The 25328-nt window shown below is 37.8% G+C and overlaps 2 protein-coding genes and 1 long non-coding RNA gene across 9 annotated transcripts in view; 2 read left to right on the top strand and 1 right to left on the bottom strand.

Annotated features, from left to right (window-relative positions):
- The window catches only part of slc44a5b (solute carrier family 44 member 5b), a 90272-nt gene extending 81209 nt beyond the window's left edge, over window positions 1-9063 (top strand). For 3 of the 5 annotated variants that reach the window (XM_066691685.1, XM_066691684.1, XM_066691687.1), the window contains 11 exons: window positions 8-107; window positions 441-533; window positions 1698-1785; window positions 2443-2705; window positions 3036-3130; window positions 3482-3585; window positions 3919-3992; window positions 4074-4144; window positions 4391-4479; window positions 4892-4976; window positions 7362-9063. In XM_066691685.1, coding sequence (XP_066547782.1) covers window positions 8-107; window positions 441-533; window positions 1698-1785; window positions 2443-2705; window positions 3036-3130; window positions 3482-3585; window positions 3919-3992; window positions 4074-4144; window positions 4391-4479; window positions 4892-4976; window positions 7362-7477 — 1178 coding nt within the window. In that variant the 3' untranslated portion in view covers window positions 7478-9063. The other 2 variants (XM_066691686.1, XM_066691688.1) reach the window with 1 other exon arrangement.
- Window positions 9064-12643: 3580 nt separating this feature from the next.
- Window positions 12644-20569, bottom strand: LOC136714751 (LIM/homeobox protein Lhx8). Of its 3 annotated transcripts, none has more exons than XM_066692360.1 (9): window positions 20033-20569; window positions 18926-19009; window positions 18334-18486; window positions 17557-17678; window positions 16536-16753; window positions 16226-16329; window positions 15898-15993; window positions 14164-14347; window positions 12644-13815 (listed from the first exon to the last, which is right to left on the bottom strand). In XM_066692360.1, exons 1-9 carry the CDS (start codon window positions 20096-20098, stop codon window positions 13739-13741), a joined length of 1104 nt encoding a protein of 367 aa, XP_066548457.1. In that variant the 5' UTR covers window positions 20099-20569; the 3' UTR covers window positions 12644-13738. The 3 variants fall into 3 exon arrangements, with proteins under 3 accessions (XP_066548457.1, XP_066548456.1, XP_066548458.1); XM_066692359.1 differs by having other exon boundaries at window positions 12645-13815; window positions 16536-16756; window positions 20033-20567; XM_066692361.1 differs by lacking the exon at window positions 18926-19009 and having other exon boundaries at window positions 12646-13815; window positions 16536-16756; window positions 20033-20561.
- On the top strand, window positions 17634-18405 carry LOC136714752 (uncharacterized). The gene is made up of 3 exons (XR_010805049.1): window positions 17634-17760; window positions 18185-18250; window positions 18340-18405. It is a non-coding gene; the product is annotated as an uncharacterized LOC136714752 (long non-coding RNA).
- Window positions 20570-25328: the final 4759 nt, after the last annotated feature.

A 25328-nucleotide genomic window follows, 5' to 3' on the forward strand; every position in this document is an offset into this window, starting at 1 on the left:
TTCCTAGTGATATTCCTGTGCATCATTGAAGTCATTATAATACTCATGCTGATATTCTTGAGGAACAGAGTCCGCATAGCGATCGCGTTGCTCAAGGAAGGAAGCAAGTAAGTACACAGCGCTGGTGGATGTGGCGTGCGTTTATGGCACAAATAATTGGCATTTTATAATAAACAAAGCATTTATTATACTTTATGTGTATAAGGAATCATTTTTGATTGGTTGGGTTGTGCCGATTCCCTTTTGGATTCTGTTATTAGGAATTCAAAAGTGTTTTATCCCAAAGTTATAGCAAGACTGTTTTATGTATTAATGTATTAAATGTACCTGATTATACCCCTGCTAGATCTATATTGTGGATCAGGAGATGTTTTCAATAAACAGTTTAATCTGAATTAAATGTAAAGAACTTAACCTGCTACTTTTCCGTGTCCTTCCAGGGCGATCGGATACATCATGTCCGCACTGTTCTACCCCATCATCACTTTCCTTCTCATAGCCGTGTGCATCTCCTACTGGGCTGTTACGGCTGTGTATCCTTTGCCTGCGCTGATGCGTGATCTTACACACACATGCAGTTTAGATACTCCACTGAGACGCGTTTAAGGGGTCTGTACGTCTAACTTGCACTCTGCTTTATAGTAACAAGACTCACTTTCAAACACTTTGAGATGAAGACCACCGTAAAAAGTGTGTCATGAAAATGTGATTTAATGGGTCTGTGCCACAGTAATTCAGTATTATTTTATCTACTTGAGTTATATAATATGATACACACACACTATGCATTTTAGCCATTGCTGTACATACATGGTGTCACCAGTGGATGGCGTTACTTGTTTAACTAATTTACAAGTCAAGAAAAGTGTAAAAACCCTGGCCTGCAATATCACACTGAAATGGTGTTTTCTTCGCCACATTAGTATATTTCTAAGACTTCTAAATTGCATTTTCAAGGGAGACACACATTCTTAAGAGACTATTATTGGAATGATAGAGCAGAGGTTATAATTATGTCAAGAAAGCAGCAGGAGAGATGGTTGCTCTGACTTTTCAGTTTTTATGAGAATGATCTGTAATGGTTCAAGGTAAAAAAATAAATGTTTGTTGATAATAGTGATTTGATTCACATATATTGTGTTTTGTTAAATTATACTGTTCATTTTATGGCCTGCAGAGATCTCCAAGACACAGGTGGTCCATGAATACAATTCAGATCACATTGAATGTAATACACCAGTGCCATAAACTCTAAATTAACTCTCTAGCATCTAAACTCAAAATTCTGGGCAGGCAGTGCTTTCTCAGTCTTTCTCAGGGTTTTCAGTCAATTGAATGTGTTAGTTTATCCAGATGTTATCGCAAATCAGATCAACTCAGATAGTTACTGTTAATGGCTAAAATGATTTGAGTCCTCAAACGCTATTGATTAAAGGTACAGATCCTGTAACAACATTTGGGCCCAGAGAGAAGTCTTAAATTCATCCACTCATTCAGATAATTAGTCTAATAAATTACCTCAGAGCTTGTTTAGAGCCAAAGTACAGAGCAGCCCAGTAGGAATTAAACTGGAGGGCCCTGGTATGAATTGATTTTTGTTTTTGTGAGTGTGTGGAAGATGAATAGAGACTATTTCTGTTGCTGTTGTTGGGGAAATGAAGTGCCCTTTCACATTATAACCTTAACGTGGTGTAAAGCTTCTTGGCATCTTCTGGAGAGCCTGTCTACAAAGTGATGCCTACACAACCAAACTGCATGTATGCAAACCTCACATGTAATCCTGAAGTAAGTTTGTTTTTGTTTTCTCCCTGAATATTAACGTATCAGTGTCAGGATGTCTAGCCATCCACAATGTTTTAGGACTGTCAGCAATGGTTTTGTGCACTACTGCCTTTAAAGTAGAAATAAACTATCAGATTAACTTTTTTTGAGAGAGATGTCATGAATTTTAACACTGCAGCATCTTTGTCAGTAACACAGCAGCACTTTCTTTTCCTTGCGTTGCATGCTTTTCCCTGGAGTTAGTCAGATGTGATGATATTGTCTATCCGGTATGATAAGGCGTTTTCTTACATAAGAAGTCGTACAGTAATATAAAATAAGGAGCAGATGGCGATGTTCTTTGAGACAAGCTTCTCATGCTGTTCACAAAGTTAGTTGCAGTTGGTTTTTGCTTTCACATGTTCTTCTACTGTTATCTTGTTCTCAAGGACAATTTGCTTTATAGAGACATTCATATTCTGAAACATGTTAAAACAAAGACAGTAAATTGTATTTTTTTTTAAGAATGTTGTATTTTGACATGGCTGTACACTTTTAGGTTTGATTGCATCGCCTTAGTATCCCAGCATGCAGTATTTCCTGTTGGGCTGATCCCTGATCTGTGGTTGATGCGTCGTCTCCGTCTCAGTGTCCTTACAACGACCTGTGTTTCACCTCCAGACTTTCAATAAAACCAACGTGACCAAGGTGTGTCCTGGCTCTCAGTGCACGTTTGCGTTCTACGGCGGGGAGTCTCTCTACCACCGGTACATCTTCATCCTGCAGCTGTGCAATCTGCTGGTGTTCCTGTGGCTCGTCAACTTCGCCATCGCCCTGGGCCAGTGCACCCTCGCCGGGGCCTTCGCCTCGTACTACTGGGCCATGAAGAAGCCGGCCGACATTCCCGTGTGCCCCCTCTTCTCCTCGTTCGGGAGAGCCATAAGGTAAAGCCTCAGGGTTATTTCTTAATAGACTGACACTGAAAATTAAACTAGATGAACTACTACACTTGCAAAGGTTAAAGTATAGTCAGGCTGTATTCCTAGCTATTGACTTCCCTCTAGTGGCTATAATCAGAATTGATGTGGAAGAAATAATGTTTATTAAATGTTGTTAATCTCTGCCGTACTACAAAGGTTGAATGAATTGATGTGCCCTTGGTTTTCTGTGGTTTGGACTCTTGTATACCTGTTTCTTAAGGATGTCTAATGTGAGATCCTTCTCGATCATTCAGTGAAGGACAATTCAAGAGACCTCCATCGTTGTGTTCGCAGGTATCACACGGGCTCTCTGGCGTTCGGCTCGCTCATCCTTGCCATCGTACAGCTGATCAGAATCATTCTGGAGTATCTGGACCACAAACTGAAAGGTGAGGCATTGTTCCCAAGAACGCACACTACAATTTGTAGAACTGAAAAGGAATTAACAGTCTCTGAAGCAAATTAATACGTAACAGGCATAGCATATGGAAAAAAATGCATTTTCTTTAAAAATATTTTATTTGGTTGTTTGTTTCATTATAAAGCTAAAACAGGTAGTGAAAGAGCAGCTGTTTGTGAAAGGATGCACAGGCTTTCACTGGGCGAAACTCTTCTTGTTTGGGGAATAAAACTAGGCTAGGCTTTGGGGTTTGGTTCCTATATCCTTCAGGGTAAGATCAATAATTTAACATTCATATTGAAACATAGTCCTGACTAGATAAATTATGGATATTTTTCAGGCGTGCAGAACTCGTTCGCCAGATTCCTGCTATGCTGTCTAAAATGCTGTTTCTGGTGCTTGGAGCATTTCATTAAATTCATGAACAGAAATGCATACATAATGGTGAGTGTAAGAAGTCATTAATATAATGTTCGAAGTGTTTAGCTCAAACTGACCGCATACGGGCCCTCATTAGCATTTAGATTTCACTCCCAGTTAATATTAAAAGTTTTATTACAAGACTTGGGGATGTAAAGTATCAAAGTGCTCTCACAGGTTCCGTACCAAGTAAGGTTAAGTCAAGCATTGTTGGATTTAATTCCCCCTTCTCTGTTGATGCATTTTAGAACAAATCAAACAGTGCAGTCATACCTGCATCTACCCCTTTATAAAATGGAAGACAAAAAAAATTGACTGATGCACCTTGATTTTGAAATATCCTTTTGTTCCTTTCAGATTGCAATATATGGCAAGAATTTCTGCACGTCAGCAAAAGATGCTTTCTTTTTGCTGATGAGGAACGTTGTCAGGTAAGATCTTGTCCTGCTCTCTAGCTGTTTGACATTCCTGAGGCTGCTCTGTGACCTCGCTCCTTTTTCCCTTCACCACAGAGTTGCAGTGTTAGACAAGGTCACAGACTTCCTGCTGTTCCTAGGGAAAGTTCTCATTGCAGGAAGTGTTGGTAAGTTATGTTCCCATATGGTAATCTTAGAACAGAATCACGATAATCAAACTGGCAAGAGCACATATTAAATATCGTAACTACCTGCATTTGGAATGCATTAATGTGATTAAAACAGCCGTGAATGAACTGTAACCGGTTTTACAGTCCAGTTTTTATTGAAATAGATTTGCGCTGTGCCAAATACAACCTGTACATTACAAGACCAAAACATTTTTTTCCTAAGAGAGTTCATGTGTTTTGCAGGTGTCCTTGCCTTCTTCTTCTTCACACGTAGAATACCTGTTATTCAAGAAGAAGTACCATCATTAAACTATTACTGGGTGCCACTCTTGGTAAGTGAAACAGACCGCTTTTTAGCACATCTGATAAAATATAGGTTTCAAAAGCCTGAGTGTTAGACCACACTTGTTCAAGGTCAAATTTGGATTCATATGAGAACAGGAGATGGAGAATAGAGCCTATTTGTTTGTCACTGCAATACGAATACCCACAATTCAAACCCAGGGTGTCTAATGGTCCCCATGGAGTTTAAGATTCAGCTTTTAATGTCACACTCGTTTGTCAACAAACCTCTTTAGCCCTTTGTCTACAGGTCAACTGATACTGTTCTACAAGACAGCAGATTACTCAGATCTTTATTAGTTTATAATAATGATTTTTAGATTTAGAGCAAATAAGAGGGACCCAGTTCTGTGGAGACCCTAGTCTGCACCAATGTGACTCTTTCTTCTCTCTCCTCTGCAGACAGTGATCTTTGGTTCCTACCTGATCGCTCATGGCTTTTTCAGCGTCTATGCAATGTGTGTCGACACCCTGTTCCTGTGTTTCTGTAAGTACAACAAATTCCATTATATACATTTTAAGTCGTCAGGAATGTGCAATAAATCAGAAAGATTATCAAACAAGTTCTGGAGAGGACATTTTTCAGTTTTTCAACTGGACACAAGATCTAGGTAATATCAAACAGGGAAAAAGTTCTGCACAAAACCTTTGCTTTGAGTGGCTGTCAATGTAGTTTGATTAATCTTAACGGAAGCAGGGGCTTCTAGTTCACAGAAATCAAATACTACTTCTAATATGCGGCGTTCTCTGTCCTTTTAAACCCGGTGTTGACCACAAGGTGTTGTTGGATTACCTTGTTCTTTCTGTTCTTACTGCATGGCTTCAAACTTATTTTATCCTGTTCTTCCTTCATAGCTGGGCTTTGGGACCATCTAACTTCTTTCCACTCTGTTTTTTCCCCTCTCTCTCTCTCTCCCTCTGCTTCCTCTCTGGTTTGCTGGGAATGCGTTGTTCTTTCCGTGGGGACCTCCTGTAGGTGAAGACCTCGAGAGAAACGACGGAACTGCAGCCAAGCCTTATTTCATGTCTCCTGGCTTGCACAGAATCTTGGGAAAAAATGAGCAAAGCCCTAAAAAGGCAACAGGCTAATTTCTTCACTTGCAAAAGCTTCATCTGAAATAGCTTTATTTATTTGTGATCTTAGCATGCTTTAAGTAACTTGTGGCTGAAACCTGGCTGTGCTGAGTTTAATGTTAATATGAACTAGCAAGAGCCAGTTGTACATTGACCTCTCCAACGGGAGACAGAAGGCTCTATTCATCTCTTGTCTTTCTGGGGTGCTGATATCTGCCTTCGTTATGTACTGCATTGTAAAAACATAATTACAGACGACTTCGTTCTTCATTTCGGTTACTGCTGTGGTACATGCCTTACCTTAATTGGATTAATTGTGTGACAACCTGCGTTTAGGAGAATAAGTGCTACAAATGGAACTGAACACTTGGTCACATGGTACAATTAGAAGCGTCTGTGTGAAAATGCACAGCCCAGTGTTTGTGTGGGAGAATGACAGCACATTGTAACACTGTCTTGCCTTGTTACGTGTTTTGCACTTGAAACTATGAGGAGAAATCGGCAATAGTTAAGAAACGCATCCTCGCTTGAGTCAGTTTGGTACAGAAATGTATTGTTTTTGGAGGTTAAGCAATTCAATTAATTAAGCATTATATTTTAATTGTGTTTTGTATAAGGGCTTAAAAAAAAAAAAAAAAAAAAATGTCCTCTTCGGTGTAATTTTGATGTTGGCAATCTGCCATCTGTGGATACTACTACCATGCAGCTGGTTTTGGGGTTTGTGACTTTCTTTTATAAGCCATGCAAACTATACATTCAGATTTTGTCCTACATCTGTGAATCCTTTATGCACCTGGGACATCCATGAACAACAAACATGGTGCTGTTTTACATCAAACCTGTTACTGCCGTGTCCTGTTGTCCGTGTGTTCAGTCTTGAAACCACAGAAAACAAATGCGTCTTAAGCCAGGGCAAAGAATAAGATTTGAATAGAGCCTGCAATGTTTCAGGAATTATGACTAATGTAATAGACAAACTGCAGTTTCTAGTTAATGTGCCTAGTTAAGAAAAGGTTAATTTTTGGATCTAACGGTGAACACCTTTTTGAATACAATTTATAAAAGGATGTCAAAGCCATTTTTGGTAATTTTGTACTTGGGTGGTACATAAAAGTGCTACATTTTTTTATAATACTAATTATATACTTGTTTTTTGTAAATCGTGGGGGGTATTTAATGTCTTTGTAATAGGGGGACTTTTTTTTGTAAAACAAATAAGTTGAAAATGTGAAATCAATTTTTCTAAATAAATTCTAATACTTTAAATATGGTGATGTTTGTTCAAATAATTGTGTGTGGGGAATAAATGCACATTGTATTGTGTTGCCGCCTCCAGGTACAGGGAAAATAAATGCTTTCCTAATAAAATTAACAATATTTAGTTAAATGTGAAATGTTGACATCTGATTTCATATTGTAACATTATTTCTGCATTCCTCCTACCTCTTTTGTAATGGTGCTTTAAATGCCAATATCCCATCTCGCTACACGTTAACATTTAGGTCCTATATTTGACAATGAACTGATACTTAATGTGAAGATGTATTTATTTACATCAGTTAATCAGGGTCTATATATAGTTGAAGTAGAACCTTCAGGCGAAACAATTTGCACATTCTAACATTGTACTGCTTTGCTCTGCTCTCTGCACAGTAACCCACATCGCTGCACTGCGGTTTTGTAAGAACCGGTTCCAACGCCGTGTGCACGACGTGTCCGGACTTTGTCTGAGGTTTGAAACGCAGACTGGCGGTCTTTGCAGCATTCCCCTGTAATAACATCTCATTCCTGTCCCCAGTGGAAGATCTGGAGAGGAACGACGGCTCTCCCGCCAGGCCATTTTACATGAGCGGCTCTTTGATGAGGATCCTGAACAAGAGAAATAAAGGCGCAGCGACGGTCTCAGGGCAGTGAGTGTGAGGGGAGGGATGGGCAGGTGTTGCCATGCTCCTGTGCGAGTTTTCTGCCAAGACACCCAGAATGAATGTATGTCTCTTATTACAAGGACAAAATGTGTAGAATTTGGGGTTATTGGAACATGTTTTATATAGACTTATTTTCAGTAATCCCAAATACTACTATATAGTTAAATTTATATAAAGTTTATTCAAGAAAATTAAAGGGAATTATTTTATTACATTATCATATGTATAAAAGTAATTAATGTGGTCAAGATGTCATTTATATTGCCATATTTTACAATATTGTCAGTGCAAAGTGTACTGCTGCGAAATACATGCCTTTTATTCTGAAATGTGTCTCTGCCCTAAAGGTTTATAGGTTTTTACAAAAGCATTGGGTTTTACTGATGCATTTGTTTTGGGTGATATAGGAGTATATTCCTGCTCACATGTGAAGATGCACCCTTATTGGTAGAAAGTTCATTTTTAGAAAATGATGCTATTAAAATAGCTAAGGAAGCAGTCGGGATGCTTTATATATATATATATATATATATATATATATATATATAGTCAATTGTGAAAAGTCCAATCCATCTCAGATGTGCTTCCCTACCAAGTTCCTAGTGTCACTCAGTGTCCACCAGGAGGCACTGCAAACCCAATCAGTATCAATAATAACAAGACTGTTAAAATGTTTTGTAGTTTCAGCTTTCAAATTAAGGAGATAAACATTTTCCTTAAATGTACTTTTGATACATTTCTGTACTATAGCTAAGAACATGTTTCACACCAATTCAGAATAAGACTCCAGGTGCTCAGTCAGGTAAATATACCCTGATTGTCTTACAAAGCAGAATCAAATATTTTAATACATTCACCTTAGACTAGATGTATACACTTTCTTTCCTCTTTAATGAAAATGAGTTTTACTGTATTTGCAAAACATGTTACAGAGCATCAAGCCAAATGAACACTACATGGAACTGTACATTGTTAGCAAGTCCTTCTGCTGTGCAGAAATGGAGAATGTAAAATGCTTTTGGGTAAACTGATGTGTAACTATTTGTTTCTTTGAAACTATCAGTATTGTTTTCTTGATCATAAAGTTCAATTTGAAATTGTGTGGCATAATTTTGTTTGAGTTCAGTTTATTTGTACTATAAAAGGTTGATCAAAAATAATGCATAATTTCAGTGCCTGTCTGAATGTGATGAGAACTTAATCAGTCCCACAAGATTTGATATTTGTACTTAATAGGCCATACTTTCATTCTTACTTAAACACTGGTATAAAAAAGTACATGTTAATGAACTACACAGTTATTAAACTGAACACTGAATTTTTTTAACTAATTAATCTGTACATAACCATTATATATCCAAGTAGAATAGGATCCATTTACTGTTTTCCATTAAACATGCTGTGCATTTCCAAAGTAAAGAATGGCCTGATGCCAATCAGGGGGAGAGATAGAGAACATGGCAACATTGTGGGGTTAAAGCAATTGCATCACATTGCACCATGTGACAGTAAAGACAAGTGTTGACTTGAATATATGGTTTGTTGCTTAGGAAAAGAATAAAGCATTAAAGGTTATGTTGATTCACTTTTTTTGTTACCTTTAATATCTTGGTGTAGTTTCTAGATTAAAATAAAAACTAATTTAAAATTAATATTGTGCAACTGTCCATTATATAAACATAGAGAGCTAAAAAGACCATAACTTTAGGTGTGATTAACATGTTAAACCTCTACCAGCGTGCCCCAGAGCTTAACTGGCAAGCTTCTACTGTACTGCATACAGTGAAGTCACCTTTTCGTAAGGAAAATGTAGCAAGCCTTGAATGTCTTACAGGATGCCATTTGTTCCATTCATCAATTCACCCAGGAGGTCATTACCATCACATCAGATCAGATCAGATCAAAATGCCCTATACTGAGGCAAGATCTTAATGAGAGGAACATCACAGATCTAATCCCCCAACGTTAGGGCAAGCTGCTGTGACATTTAATCCATAATTGCTGATATCAAGAATTCAAATTCTGATATCCAAGATACAATTTCTGATATAAAGAATGATCAGGTATTTTTGATATCAGAAATTGAATTCTTGATATCAAAAATACATACTAAATAGCATCCGGTTCTATTTTTGATATCAAAAATGCATACGAATTAGCTTCTGGTTTTATTTTTGATTTAAAAATGCATACTAATTAACAACCTTTACACTCCACCCCATTATTTTCAGATTATAAATACATGTATCAAATATGTTTATCAAAATATAAATAAAATATAGAAACCAGGAACTCTCAAACGATGTCTGACTCGCTTATGTAGGGTGTTCCTAGCCTGAGCTATAGGCTTGTGAAATCGGCCATTTCTCACAGTGTACAGGACTAATCTTCACCTGCTCGAGTTTGTTTGTACTCTGTCAGCCAATTAGCCCTTATAATACGAAAGGCCACAACTTGTTCTTTCATTTGATATAACATAAATGCATATGGCACAAACTATCAAGGAGAAACGCACAAAAACAGGCAAAATGCCAGTAGAGAATGGCAACATCTACTGGGGGCTTTTCTGGAGAAAGGGAGTGATTATAACATGGAAAGCAGCCGAAACCAGATGGTAATTAGTATGCATTTTTTATATCAAAAATAGAACCGGATGCTATTTAGTATGCATTTTTGATAAAGAATACAATTTCTGATATCAAAAATGAAATTGTTGATATCAACAATTGGCAGTTAATTATTGATATCAGCAATTGTATTTTTGATAAAGGATTGTATTCCCTATAAATACAATTCTTGATATCAAAAATGCATACCAATTACGGCATACCACGAATTGCTGATATCAGCAATTATGGATTAAATGTCACAATGGCTTGCCATACAAAGGGGCAAAAATAGTTTACCACATTCAGCATGTAGTCATAAGCAAGTCTTTCCAATGCACATTATTGGGTAAATCTAAATCAACATCTGCAATTATTGCTGCAGAGGTCAGTTCTGGCACAACCAGTTAAAGCAGACCCTTCTGTGTCACTGCGTCACTCAGTCCGTGTCGCAGGATGGTCTGCATCAGCAATAGGATTCGTCAAAGCTGCTTCGGACCAAGACACAGACTAGGAAATAGTAGCATCTCTGCTCCCAATCAAAAAAACCTTTGGAAAACTGCAGACTTAATAACATGAATCAAAGCATACAGTTGACAAAATGAAATATGCAGCTACAATACTACAGTGACATTCAATCCCAGCCCGTAGCTAGAACATCAATGGAGAAATTGAGTCTCCACATTCAGTCCCTATAGAAAGTCTACACCCCCTTTCAAACCTTTATCTTTTTGTTGCCTTATAGCCTGGAATTAAATTGCCCCCCCCCTCCCCTCCCCTCCCCTCCATGCATCTACACATCCTACCCCACTACTTACAAGTGGAAAAAATAAGAAAATTAATAAAAAGTGAAATTGGTTGGATAAGTGTCCTCCCCCATTCTAATAGTGATCCAAAGTTAGCTCAGGTAAACAAATCACCTTCAAAATCACACCAAATTAAGTGTCCTCCAGCTGTGCAAAAATCCAGTGACTCATGATTTCAGGATAAATTCAGCAGCTCCTGTCGATTCCCTCTGCTGGGTCGTGCATTTAAAAGCACCATGAGCACCAAGGAGCGTTTAAAAGATGTTGAAAGGTACAGATCAGGGAATGCGTCTTGAATATCCCTTGAAACACAGTCAAGACATGGAAGGTGTTTGGGACTACCCAAGACCCTGCCTAGATCAGGCCGTCTCTCCAAACTGGATGGCTGAGCAAGGAGACTGATCAGAGGCTAATGGCAACCTTGCAAGACCCACAGGCTTTTATGGTCAAGACTGGTCAAAGTGTGCATGTGACAGTGTCCCAAGCACTCCACAGATCTGGCCTGTATGGTACTCAAGAAAGCCCACCTTGAACAATGCAAAAAATATTCTGTAGCCATGTGGCAACACATTTTGTGGTCTGACAGTAATAAAAATAGTTTAAAATTCATTTTTATTGTTTAAATAGAAAGTGTTGTGTTTGGCTCAAACCCAACATCACCCAAAGAACAATATCCCTACTGTGAGGCATGGGGGTGCAGCATCTGTTATGGGGGTGTTTCTCATTTGCAGGGACTGGGGAACTTGTCAGGATAGAGGGGGAAATTAATGGCACAGAGTACAGAAATGTCCTTGAGGAAAATCTGCTGTCATCTGCAACAATGCAGGGACACACGGACCCGGGGACCAAATGGAAACTGGGCTTCAAGACGGAAAACAGGAGACACTTCAAATGTAGTCATCACAATCTGGAACAAACACCCCAGCGATGTGGTTGAAACTGAAACTTTGGGAACATTTAAAAATAGACGGGATAGGATCCTTGGATCACCAAATGAGCACGATGGGTTGAATGGCCTCCTCTCCTTTTTATATACTTTCTTATGTAACGCAGAAAAGTTCACCTTTTAACATGACATCCCAAAGCACACAGCCAAAACTATAGTGGAGTGGTAAACCGGTAGATGTCATTGAATGGCCCAGTGAGTGTCCCAACCTGAATCCTATCAAATATGTGGCATGACTTGGAAAATGCTGTCCATCAACACTTCTACAGAATTATCAAATATACAAATGGCAAATGTATGTGTGCAGAGGTGGTAGAAACCATCCCAAGACTCACTGCAGTAATTGCTACCAAAAGGTGCTTCCACCTAGTCAGGGGGAAAGTTTTTTTTCTTCTACATTATTTTTTCCCCACTTAACAGTTGGAGTATGGCTTGTAGATAAGTGAAAACATGTACACTACCAGACAAGTTTTAGAACACCCATTTTTCAAATTTATTGAAAATTTAAGTCCAATGAATAACCTGAAATGTTACAAAATGTAAAGTTTAGGTTACCAAAAATGTACATTTCAGAGTTATATACGGTTACTACACCCTCTTAAGCATTATTTGGCAGGGTTACACACAGCTCCTGTGCATAGAAGTGACACTATTCCTACAATGCGCACATTGTTTGAAAGCTTAATTCTCCTGGCTACCCGCGCAATTCAGTTTCCCTACGCCCACCTTCAATTAGAGCCCGGGGGGTAAACGCACAGTCTGCTCGGGGGGGTGGGGTGGGGGACAGTCTCATTCACACGGTCACAGATCACTCAGTTCCGGTTTTCTTTGCAGATAGTTTGTTCTGAGCACAAGCCTAATGATTAATCCAGTATATATTTGATGTTCTATCAAACAGAGAAGTTCAGATCCAATGATGTAAAATCATTGTGCATCAGAGTTTTCCATCTTGATATTTTGAGCTCTCTACGGGCATGTGTTGCGTCTACCAAAATGTGGATGGTCTTGTTTTGATCAGTAGACGGTCTGTTCTAGACTGGTTGTCCATATTTTGAGATTTTGTATTCCTACTCAGACCAAGTATCCCCCCACCACCCCATTTCAGAATGCCGACGGGGTTATACAAAAAATCACATTAGAGAATGCTCCACATCGTTAGAAAGCCGAGAGTCTCAGCTTTCATGGGATACCAAACACTTGGCAAACAGTGAAGAGTACACATGGGATAAAAGAGAAGCACACTGATACCAGAGGGGCTTGTCAGTTTAAGGGGTTACATTTTGTTAAAACTATTCCATGATTTATCCATCTCCAATTGTTTGTTCTGTGCTTTAATTTCATAGTACACACACATTAAACTGCATACATTTCAATAGAAACCTGGAGAAACGGAGGTGTTCTAAAACTTTTGACCAGTAGTGTACATGCATGGTCTGAGGAAGGGACCACAAAGTGCGAGTAGTTCAAGGGGGTGTAGATTTTCTATAAAAATCACTGTAAATGGTCCCAATGAACCCCTTTAAATGAACAAAGCATTACAAAAGCCACAACATTGTAAACAATTTCCACTATTTTTTTTTTTTTAATTTTAAAACAAAGTGCTCAGTCACATACAGGAAATAAATTAAATATAACATTTTCACCTATATATATATTTATATATAAAACAAAAGAAAAAAAAAAGTTTACAGTTACCAGTTGTACAACATGGAATTCTTACATCATTGATGCCAGTTTCTCCGAGAGAGGAGCGCTTCGGCACTCAACAAATAATGGAAGGCATTTGCATATGTTTATATAACATACAGCTTCGGAATAGTAAGGATCCATCATGCATTTCCTTGTGGTTCTGACCTGAATGTGGAGAAGGGGCTTGCTGCAGCGCAAGGGGATCAGGCATGGCTGATTGGCAGCTGTGTCATGGTATGGGACAGTAAAGGAGGAAAGACCAAGGAGGACGGAGAATGAGCTGTGAAGAGAGTCATGAATATCTGTTAGTCTTCCTTCTTATATACCCCTTTACACTGCAGTCTGGCTGCCCAGAGCGCCACGACCTCACCACCACTGCAAGTCTCGGATACAGGTCTCTAACTTCTAGTTAGTTATACACATCTCCAGACTTTCAAACACTACAATAAAAGATTTTAGCATCAGTTTCAATCATAAATTAAAGCAAGAAATACACACAACCAAGGGAAGCAGTGTCTAGAATTATTTAATTACACGAGGGGTTGGGACTCAGTAGAACAGCACAGAGTGATTTCTACTTTAAAATCCTCTCGACCGATTGAAAAAGGTTTCATTTAATTATGCTTACCGTCCATATACGAGTGCAAGGCAGTCAGCATTTGTCCGTCGGGCGGCACGTAGGCGGAGTACTGCAGCTCCTCCATCATCGGTGGGGACAGGCGGGAAGGCTGCATTGAGGAGACTGGGGCAGTGGATGAATGGTTAGGACTCACATGTTTCTTATGACGAGCCCTACAGTTCTGGAACCAAACCTAGAAAATAAACAGGTTTGCGTTTCATACAGAAGCACAGCAATGGCTGGCCCCAGTCCAGCCACAGGTGTCACAGAAAATAATCAAAAGATATTATAGGAAAAAAAAGCGATAATTTTCCTAGTTCAAAGGGCAGAACCTGCCTTTTATTTTCTGCTACAATAAAATATATACAAAATAAACAAACACAGGCTTTCATTAACATAACCAGGGAAGAAGCATTGTCAAACAACCTGCACAGGGAACAACCTGACCACTTCAGAGAGAAAGAGAAACAGTACTTCAAAGGTCTTTTTGGTCTTTACATGCAGCACATTCCTATTTTATCCATTAATCATTGCATGTCAAAGTAAATTTCAAAACATTTGAGTTAACCACCATTAATCGCATGTGAAGAAAACCCATCTAATGCCAAATAACTATTTAGTTGTCTGAAAAATATAATTTTAATTACAGAGTAGATACTCTGTGTGTGTATATATATGTATATATGTGTGTGTGTGTGTGTGTGTATCTACGTGGTAGATACTCCGGACACTCAAAGCATTGCAAAGGTATATTGTAGCAACTCAAAAACGGTATGCACAATATACATAAAACTGAATGAAGGGTTAACAATGAAGGATGAAGGGTGTGATACCAGAAGAGCGAAGGGGAAAGTCTTCATCAGAACTAAATCTTCCTCAATAAAGTTATTACCATTTTTCATAGGATACTGAAGTAAAACCAACTCTGGTTATAAAGGTCTATCAAACACAGCTTCTAAATGGTTTCATTTATGTATATAACATTGTTCTACTTTGTCATATTATAGCCAGTGTGCAAAGCATTTGTATATATATTTTTTTGTATTGGCACATGCTATAACAATACATTTGATTAGATTCATTCATAAGATACATTTGAAAACACTAGCCATCTGTTTAAACAGGCAGCACTCTTAATCAACAAGCAGATGCATAACAGTAGAATGTTTGTATGAAAACAAATTAGGACAAGTCTGTGCGTATTTTCAAAGAGAGATATTAAACACCTTTTAGAAATCACGAGTCTGAACAATTTGGAGACGAGCAATGGTTAGACCTAATCCATTCATTGCCTACCTAAATCCATATGTTCATTATTTAAAAAAAGGTATACTGCAGTTACATTGAATTGAACAAATTCTTAAGCATCAAAATTCTACCTTTGAATGGCTGCTGTAAAATATCTACAGCTTTTATTATGCTTTTTTTTTTTTTTTTTTTTGCAAAAGAGGCAATAGTAAATTTGACATTTGCCACCCACAGATTGTATTTTACTTCAATTTCAATCAGTCTGGAACAGGTACAGATGCACATTTTCCAGTTCAGGTTAACTTGGGTTATCTTTCCAAAAAATTAAACCTAAAAGCCTTTGGAAAGCTCCTAAACAAGATTGTCCATGAATATTGTGAAAGTTATATGTAATTAACCTCGATCTATTTGGTACAAGATTACAAATCCTCCAGCAATGGGCTGTGATGCCACGCCTGCAGTGGTCAGTGGAGACGCAGGTGGGGTCAGTCCTACCTGAATTACTCGCCTGCTGAGGCCTGTTCTCTCGGCCAGCTTCTGAAGGGTCTGGGCATCAGGGTTGTTGTCCTGAGCAAACTGGGCTTGCATTACCTGCACCAAAACGCACATTTCTACATTAGAGTATTCTATAATGCTTAAATACATTGAGTTTATACATCAAGTTAAAGTACAATACAAGTACAAAATTGTTACTTAAATTATATACAGTATTTTGCATCTATTTACAAAACAAAATCCTTTATATACACAATTGCATACAGCTTTTGTATAGTTCGGCTCCAAAGCAGTTGGATCTTTCGCTCAATCTGTCCCACATGTTTACCTGAAGCTGATCGGCTGTGAAGCTAGTCCGAGCTCTCTTGGCTGGTTTAGGTTGGTTAACTTCCTGTTCTGTTGGCATTGCTCCTTCTACATTTACACCATTTCCTGTAATTAACCCCACCCCCCAGAAAAAGAAAGGAGGGGGGGAACAAAGTCATCAGTAAGAGCTACTTGACTTCAACAGATGTGCAGAGTGAACATTTTAAAATGGTGAATGATACCCTGCGCAAAGGTAGAAGAAATTGCTTTTCTGGGGATTAAGGTTAGAATATACCGAGTCTCATTTTAAATACTGAGTTGAGTCCTCTTACCATTCTCCACGGCTCGTTTAAGGTTGTCCAACATGCAGTCGTAGTGTATCCTGCAAAGAACTTTTTCATCCACCAAGGCAAACTCCTCCCCAGTGGACAGCTGTCTCTTACATGAAAAGCAGGCAAAGCAAGCGAGGTGGTAGACGTTTCCTTTCGCTCGACGAACCCAGTCAGTTGAGTGTATATTCCTGCCACAGCGTGCACACCGGGTCCCATATCTTCTGCAGATACAAGGGACACAAAAGTCAGGAGAGTGAGATGTACTACAGCTCATCTGTTAATATGCTGGTACTTCATGTGTGGGCTATATTTACACCACCAACAGCATAATAAAATAATATTTAAGAGGTACTTCAAATTGCAATGTTTAAAGTTGAACAGTAAATAAGATTGACTCAAATCATTTTGGTTCCAGACCAGCAATTAAACTATAATGTCTGCTAGGCCAAGTGGTTTACTCATTTTTAACTTGGTTACTTCATTGTTGCAGTCAGTCAAAAGAGAACTGTATCCAAAAAGGTTTTTCCCAGATTTACAGCAGCCAGAAGAAAAAAAAAATCTGACCTACAGTGTAGCTATTTGGTAAAGTTACATTATAAGCCATTGCTTAGATTTCGACTTACAATGCACTGGGACATTTGTAATAAATTATACTGCGCTCATAAAACATGTGGCGTATTTTGACAGTCATCTTTTCCATAAATCAATTAGTCAATATCACCACGTACAAATTAAAATAGAGGCATTCCAAAAAACAAAAGCCTAAGATTAATTGAATGCTTTAAAATGGTTATACAATAAACTTTAAAACTGTTGTACAATACATGCCTTCTGAACAGCGTTGCGATTTAACGAAGCTACTGAATACCAAACCTATAACCGATGCGTCAACACGGGACTCCTGCAATAATCCTAGGAGTGTCGGTGTCGGAGATGTGCTTTTATGTTCGAACTCTCCGTGTGCGAGGTTCTAGCGCATTGTTGTTCTAGAAGTCATTGTTCCACTGCAACAATACACTACCTGAAATAGTCCAGTTTACAGAATACGTCCTTCTCTTTGATGTAGCAGCTGGTGTGTCTGCCAAGCGATGTGCGGCACACGCTGCACGACAAACACCTCACATGCCAGCACAAGTCATTTACCTACACAGACGGAAAACAAGGATTACGAAAACGGGTTCATGGGCAAGAGCGATTCAACCACGACTTTGGGAAACTATCAGTGGTACGGAGAGAATCAGCTAATGTCTTCTGAAAATCACTTCAAGTGGCGTTAGATTTGATTTATTTTAATTTTAAATTTTCAAAAGCCGTTCATTCCAGCTTGTATTGTTGACTAGGAAGGGTTTCTGTATCTGAACAAATCATTCAACTCCTCACCTCTGTCATTTTAGATCTGCACTCCATTACGAAAATGCAAACCGTATATATATATATATATATATATATTTTTTTTTTTGCCATGAAAGTACATTTAAAAGAACTTTACAACTATTTCGCATACACAACTCTAAATAGTGGGGGGGGGGGGGGATAAGAAGTCGGCAAATATGAAGGTGCAAAGACCTTTTTTTTAAAAACAATTTAAGAAAAGGAGAAAAAATAACACTCGTTTCATTGTTGCGATTGGTTTCACATGGCTACTTTAGCACTCAAGTCAAGACCATCATCATTTATGAGCGTTCCTCCGTTCCCATTAAACAAAAAACATACAGGTAAGAGAAAATGGACATTTTCCAATTTAGCGCAATACTTTAACACAGGAGTAAGCCCAGCACCGTGGCATTGTATTTCTTACCTTCAGCAGGTATTTATCCACTATCTCCAGCCCACAACTGGTACACACACTTTTCCCCAAGAGAGAGGCCGAGGCCATAGCCTGCGGAGAAGAGGGCGACAGCGAGGAAGACAGGGAGCAGGAGTCGTCCTCAAAAACGTCCTCCGGTGTGCTCTGGATAACGGCAAAACGGCATTTAGCAACCAACATAGGCAACCTAAAACTTCAGAAAAAATGTCACCGAGTGTAAACTTAATACGAATAAAATAAAGGTCGCCTTCCTGAACCAAACACTCGCCCCCTACCCGGTTTCACAAGCGCGTCTCCTCGCCTGTAAAGTCGCACCGGACGGGCGAACGCGTTCTTTTTACAGTAAACCTTTACAGTTTACAGAATGTCAACCACAGCGGCGGCAGCGCAAAGGATAGATAACGAAGTAGCGGATTTCAGCCCTTGACCTCCAATGGTGGAGGGGTGTTGGGGGGAGGGGGAAGAAAGGAGGGGAAGATGGAAAAAAACAACAACGCGTTTTGCCTATCACAGGTGTGGTATAATCCCTGGCCAGTAGCGAGGTGTGTTTAACGGTCTCCGGCGACGGCTGGAAAAACTTTACCCGTTCCGTTTCTGCCCATGGTTTTCTACATCTACCCAAAGAGCCGGGGGATGTCGGTTCACAGTCTTCAGACATGAGGAGGAACTTAAAAAAAAATAATTAAACATGGGAAGAAGGAAGGGGAAAAAAAAAAAAAAAAAAAAAAAAGACCGTTTCACCCAGAACTACGAACACCAACCTTGAGCATCCGAGCCGCCCGTTTTAACCAGTGCACGCCAGCCCATAAATACCAGCCCGGCGCTGATTAAGATGTCATTAGGAGAGTAAATACTCCAGCCCTTGCTTACAGAAACACAAGCCTCTTGAGGTAATGGGTCCTGCGGGTATTATTCTCCCAGGATCTGCATTCGGGACTCGGAACTGGTTCACACAAAAGGTCTACTCCCCGACATATCAATTGCCGGTGTCAATCAAAACCAGTTTGGAGTCAGTGGGAAAAGGGAATTGATTTTTTAATAACAGCAATTAAAAGAGCAGCGTTTTCCCCCCCAAATGTCTTTGAAAAGGGTAACCTAAAGGTGAAGAGGTTTAATAAGCTGCTTAAGGGCTAATTATTGTAGATTTGAGAAGCCTGGCGTTTCTTCCATTGCCAATTTGAAGGAAATACTGGGAGTTTAGACTGAAAAGCCGTTGTAACGAGCGACAATTACAGCTGCAGGTGATTCACACTTTTTTTTTTTTTTTTTTGTTCCCCCCCCCCCCCAGGCAGAAAACAGCTTTGGGGGATTTGTGGCGACTAATTATTCCCATGCTCTTGTTAAATCAAAATATTAGTAAAAAGTTGCACTAAGCGAACAATGTCGCATTCTCCAATCCGCTTTAAAACCAATCAGTTACATGACACAGACTTAAACAGCAAACCCAGTCATTCAGCCTTTTCAGAAGAATACCCTACATATCCAGTGCATTTTCTTCAGGCGCTCACCGGGTTGCAGATTTGATAAACGCATGCAAGACGTTATAAAAAGAAAGTTGGCTTTCGAGGCTGTGCAGCGTTTAAAGAGCACGCCCGGGTACGGCAGGAAGAGACTGGGATCGCTTGCAAAAACGCACAAATCGGAATTATGCGATATGGCACGGTGTGAGACGAGGATTCATTTCACCTACCGTGTCGTGGGAGAGCGCATCCAGGCCATTTCCCTTGTCGTCTACTTTGCCACTTTTCCAGTACATTTTACTGTCAGGCTCAGCTGCCGCATACCCCAGAAAACAAGGTGAAGCCCAGGCAGTAATCCAGAGATGTGCGGGGTAATTCCCCGACGCGTTTTTATCTCCCGATTCCCGAGCAAGTCACTCCTGGCATCCCATTTCAGACTTTGGCTATAGCCCATACTCTAGTAAAAAGTTTTGTTTTCGGGAGGGTGGAACTTTTTCATACTTTTTTTTTTCTCCCTGGGCTTATTTGGCCGCACCTCCTCTGCTGATCCACGCCTATAGAGGTGTTAGATTTGGATGAGGACCGCGGTATTAGACCCACGTCAGGAATACCAGAATAACTTTGACGGAGTATCTTTCATCAGTTGGCAGGCTTATATGAACACTTAAAATCAGATTTCATCTTTCTCTTTTCCAAGAAGAAGAAAAAAAAAAAAGAGACAGGGGACCGCAAACCATTAACCTGCGCATATACACGCACGCACACGCACGCAACTTGGACAGTTTATTGCGCACAATGGCTGGCACTGTCGCAGCCGCTCTTAAAACATCTCTGCCATTATCATTAACCTGTGGCATCTGGGTGGGAAGGTGACACGATCGTCTTTTTCGTTTATTGCCAACCAGCTGCACTTGCTCAGCATCAATATAACATCCGTATTGGAAGCCGCTGATGCCGAGGATGTGAAAAGCAAACGCAATTGAATTAAGACTATAGTTTGCATATAGCCGCTGCCTTTAGATCATATAATATAGAACACGTTCATTCGTACGTCTGTAATTATTTCAAGTTCTCTCACGGTTTAGGGATCCGTGCCGCACCTGAATGCCGCTTTCTTTATCCATCTCTGTGCACAATGCGCATCAAACCTCTTCCAGCATCAACCTAGGTTTAAAATTGAAATAGTTACATGACTGATGCATGTCAAATATTTCGCTTCTAGAACGTAATACAGGTTCTATGCTAATTCTAGAACCTATCCGTTAGTATCTAACAATTAAAAAAGCAGGCTGTAAAGGTTCGTTTTGCTTCTTTTGTTCTCGACTTCCTTTATAGGTATATTGAAATCAAACAATTATTTAAAATATTGAATTCATTAAGCCCAAACAATAGACAAACGTAGACAATCTGTACAATCTAAATCACGTTTTCTTTATCCAAATGACTAATGTAGTATTTTTTGTATGATGTTTTCTCTCGATTCAGTGGTTGTATTTTTTTTAATTATTATTAAAATGTATATCTATTTACCATAGATAATGTGTACATTGTGAACAATATTTAATAACAAAAAATATATATGCAGATAACATTTTAAGACTGTCATTTAGACGTTGAAATAACCTATTAATATTGGCTATATTTCCAGTTTTTTGTTTTCAATATCTTTATATTCACATATACGTCCTTTATGGTTTGAATGTAAAAAAAAAAAAAACACAAGTAGAGTTAAACAACATGTAAATGTCAAACACTGCGGTGGAAGGCTATACCTTTTTCTGATATAGTCTAAACCAATGTTTTATTATATTGTAGGGAATTATACATTTGTGTGATTGATGTCTTGTCTTTGTAATAGTTATCAATCATTTTGTATTTTTGTTAATGTTTTTGGATCAGTATTTATCAACTAACGTAGCCTAAATATCAATGTCAGTAAAGCAAGTTTTGGTAATGAACACATAAAGCTACACTTTTCCATACATTCTTTGCACCTTCCATTTAGTTTAGTCAGTTATTTATATTTTAATTCCCTTTATTTTTGAAACACTAACATTATACATTACAGAACAATGTGTTGTGTGGCAGCAGCTCAGGGAGCAGGCAGGCAAGTTTCCGTGTCTGTGCGTGTTTTCTTTTCGCACTGATTGCAGCCGAAAACAGGATATCTGAGACATTAGATCAATATCACGTTAATCAGCTGCCAGACAAGCATTACCAATCATTGGAGGTCAAACAGCAATCACATCATCAACAACAACAACAATAATCATAATAATAATAGCAGTACCATTTGACACAAGATATACCGATGAACTATTATTTATGTATTTATTTCTTCAGTGTATTTATATTCATATTATTGATAAGGGATATTTTCTTGACAGGCTATAATTGGTGTTTTGTTTTGTTAGTTGCCGATATGAGTACAGTACGTTGATTTAATAACTGATGACGACATAAAGAAGTAGTTGGATAAATGAGATGACGCAGTGGGTCCTCTTGTCCTAACACTTTTAAAAAGATGTCAGTATTTAATGCTCTGTATGCAAAAATCCTTAAATATATCAGTATGTGAAATATTGTTAGTGCCTTGGTGCTTTCCTAGTTATAGTTTTGTTATAATCTATTTGTTATATCTAAAATCGTATTTATTTATTTTTCCTGATACAGTTTAGTGCAATCTGATTATCTGATTTACTTCATGGTTTATATTTTTTCACCGATTTTGAGATATTTAAAACATTATATATACATAATTTTTTAATATCTCAAAATCTACTTTATATATTTCAACTTTCTTACTGGTTCACTAGATGTTTCTTTATCATTCGTATTTGCTGTGCCGGCTGCACTGCACCTGTCAATCTGTGATCTGCAATAATTTAAACACAACTGAAGGTAGAATTAATTACATACACGATATCAATATTTCTCGGTTAAACTGATTAATATAGCAGTATTGCTTAATTTACAATAGCTTTATAACAATAATATTAATAGGCTAAGAATAATCATCATTTTGTTTTAAAATATAAAGCCTATAGAGATGTTTAATTAAGTCTATGATATATTTTCCATAGTTTCTAAATTAAGGGTAAAACTTTATATTGCGGTTCATCATTTATTAAAAAAATGTTTTGGGAGTAATAATAATAATAATAATAATAATAATAATAATAATAATAATAATAATAGAACTTGTTTTAATTTAAATAGTAATTTTTCAGATTTTAATTTAATGACGTACTCTGAATGAACATTTATATAATACAACTAATAAACTACTTTTAATAAAGTACTATTATGATAACACTAGCAATTAATTAATCAGCATTTAACTAAGCAAGATAAATATGCTATTTGATATTTTCCATACTGTACGTACTCTTCAGATTGAAACATCTCAAATGTGCAACTTGACGAATCAGTAGCTGGAGGAAAGAAAACTTTAAAAACATATTTTCTTAACAGCTGAAGTTTACTTTTCCCTGTGTGTGTGTGTTTTATGCAGGTTTGAAGATTTACAATATTTTAATAAGATAAGTCTATTTATGAAGGTTCAGTATCTGGCTTCGAATATTTTCTTGTTTCTTTGAAAACATTCACATATGGAAACTATTTGAATCTGAAATATTGGAGAAGTGATAAAACTGGTATAGAAAATGTATTTTTTCTATAGTTTAGCGAAGCAATTACATCAGAGTGACAAGTTGTATTCTAACCACTAGGCTATGTGAATCTACACTAAACTATACTTTTGTGCTCTGTGATATTTTAAGTCTTATACATTTAAATATAAAATCTTACATATTTATGTATAAATGCCAAGAATCTGTCATTCTGTCCACTCATTGTACTTTAGCCCACTTTTCAATTATTTAAAATGTGATAGGTGTAAAAGGAAAAACAGGAATGGAGAAAAAAATATAAACTTTGAATTAAATCTTAGAGATCTATAGCTGGAGCCTTCAAAAGCTCTTTTAAAGGATATAATACATTCTGACTTTAATCTTTACTGGGAACTCAGGGAAGTTTTTCCCAACATCAGAAAAGTCCTTAAAGACTGTCAGTCTTGTGGTTATATTTCTGAATGCTTATTATTATTATTTTTTTATTAGGTTAAATTACACTTTTATAATTCACCAGGAGAGAGATAAAATACTTCAAAGCAAGGCAGAAATTGACATTTATTTCCTTGCTTTGGTCCTGTTTGACAGACAGTGATTGAAAGGTGACTGCTTTGTTTCTGCTCTTGTTTGTTCTCAGGGCCTTGCCTTATTGCAAACACACATTTTTGAGAGACACACTGTTGTCCAGGACCGCTGCTTCAAAATCTGGAAAATGTGTACATAACCAGTTATAAACCTTTACTTGACTGAAAGAGCAATGGCTTTTCATGTGGAAGACACTTTCATTATGTTATTTTTTATGAATGCCAAATTTCCCTCGAAATCCAGGTGCATTTTGTACCCCGTAGCTAGAGTATAGGGTCACATGTTTTCTCTGAATAGCATTAACGAGAGGAAATTATCTCCTGTAACACTTCTGCATTTTTAGAAATGATCATTAGAACTATTCACCTAAAATTGACTGAACTTATATTTCTAACGTGAGGTTAATTGATTTTGTCTACTTTGCCTCCAGTGTAATATAAGGCTATCCTATGTTTAGTGGTACTTAGTTTAAAATCAGTATTTTAAGAACAGTTAAATGCACAAACACAGCAAAGTCTTTAGACCTGGTGTGAGATTCATTCACTCTCATATATCATTGCCAGAGATCCCAAATGAAGAAATGTACAACTGAACAGCAGACATGGCAATAATCGTTTAAGATGTAATTTCTGGTGATGGAATATCGAAATAAAGAATAAAATACTGATATTCATAAGCTATATAATGTAATTATCTATTTACAACTCTGGTTAGAATACCTGAAAATTATATAGTGTATGAAAGATGTACAGGGAAAGAAAGACATAGCTTATGTTCCTTTCACTGTTGTATTGTAAAATGTTTGTCAGTTTGCTATGCATAACTCCAATATGATGTACTTTAATCAATTCCCAGTGTAAGTTTTCTCTAAATGAAATGCACATGCCAACACATATCTCATCTTCTGAGAATCTCATTCTGATCTCAAATTATTTCCCTAGCTGAAAATCGTATTTAAAAGATTATCCTTCAGTCTCTTTGATAACATGTTAGCATATTTTTATGCTTGTGTTGTGTTTTCATTGTCAAATTGTAGGAAAGCAGCTACATTTGCCAAGCTTTCTTGCAGCATGATAGAACAAAGTTTTACATGTATCACTTAGTTTGTATCTCTTATCTCGTCCTAGATGAATTAGTTTGTGTAACAAAAAATATGATTTGTTTTTTAAAAAGTTTACGGCGAGAAATGTCAGCTCCAGTCTCCTTCTTCCACCAAACCACCCCTCCCACCCTTGGTTTGTAATTCCGATAAATGACTGAACTCTTAATTTCTTCCCTATATATATTCCATCGCATGTTAGCAAGGGTT

Source organism: Amia ocellicauda, chromosome 19 (genome assembly GCF_036373705.1).
Source record: "Amia ocellicauda isolate fAmiCal2 chromosome 19, fAmiCal2.hap1, whole genome shotgun sequence".
NCBI classification, from domain to species: Eukaryota; Metazoa; Chordata; class Actinopteri; order Amiiformes; family Amiidae; genus Amia; species Amia ocellicauda.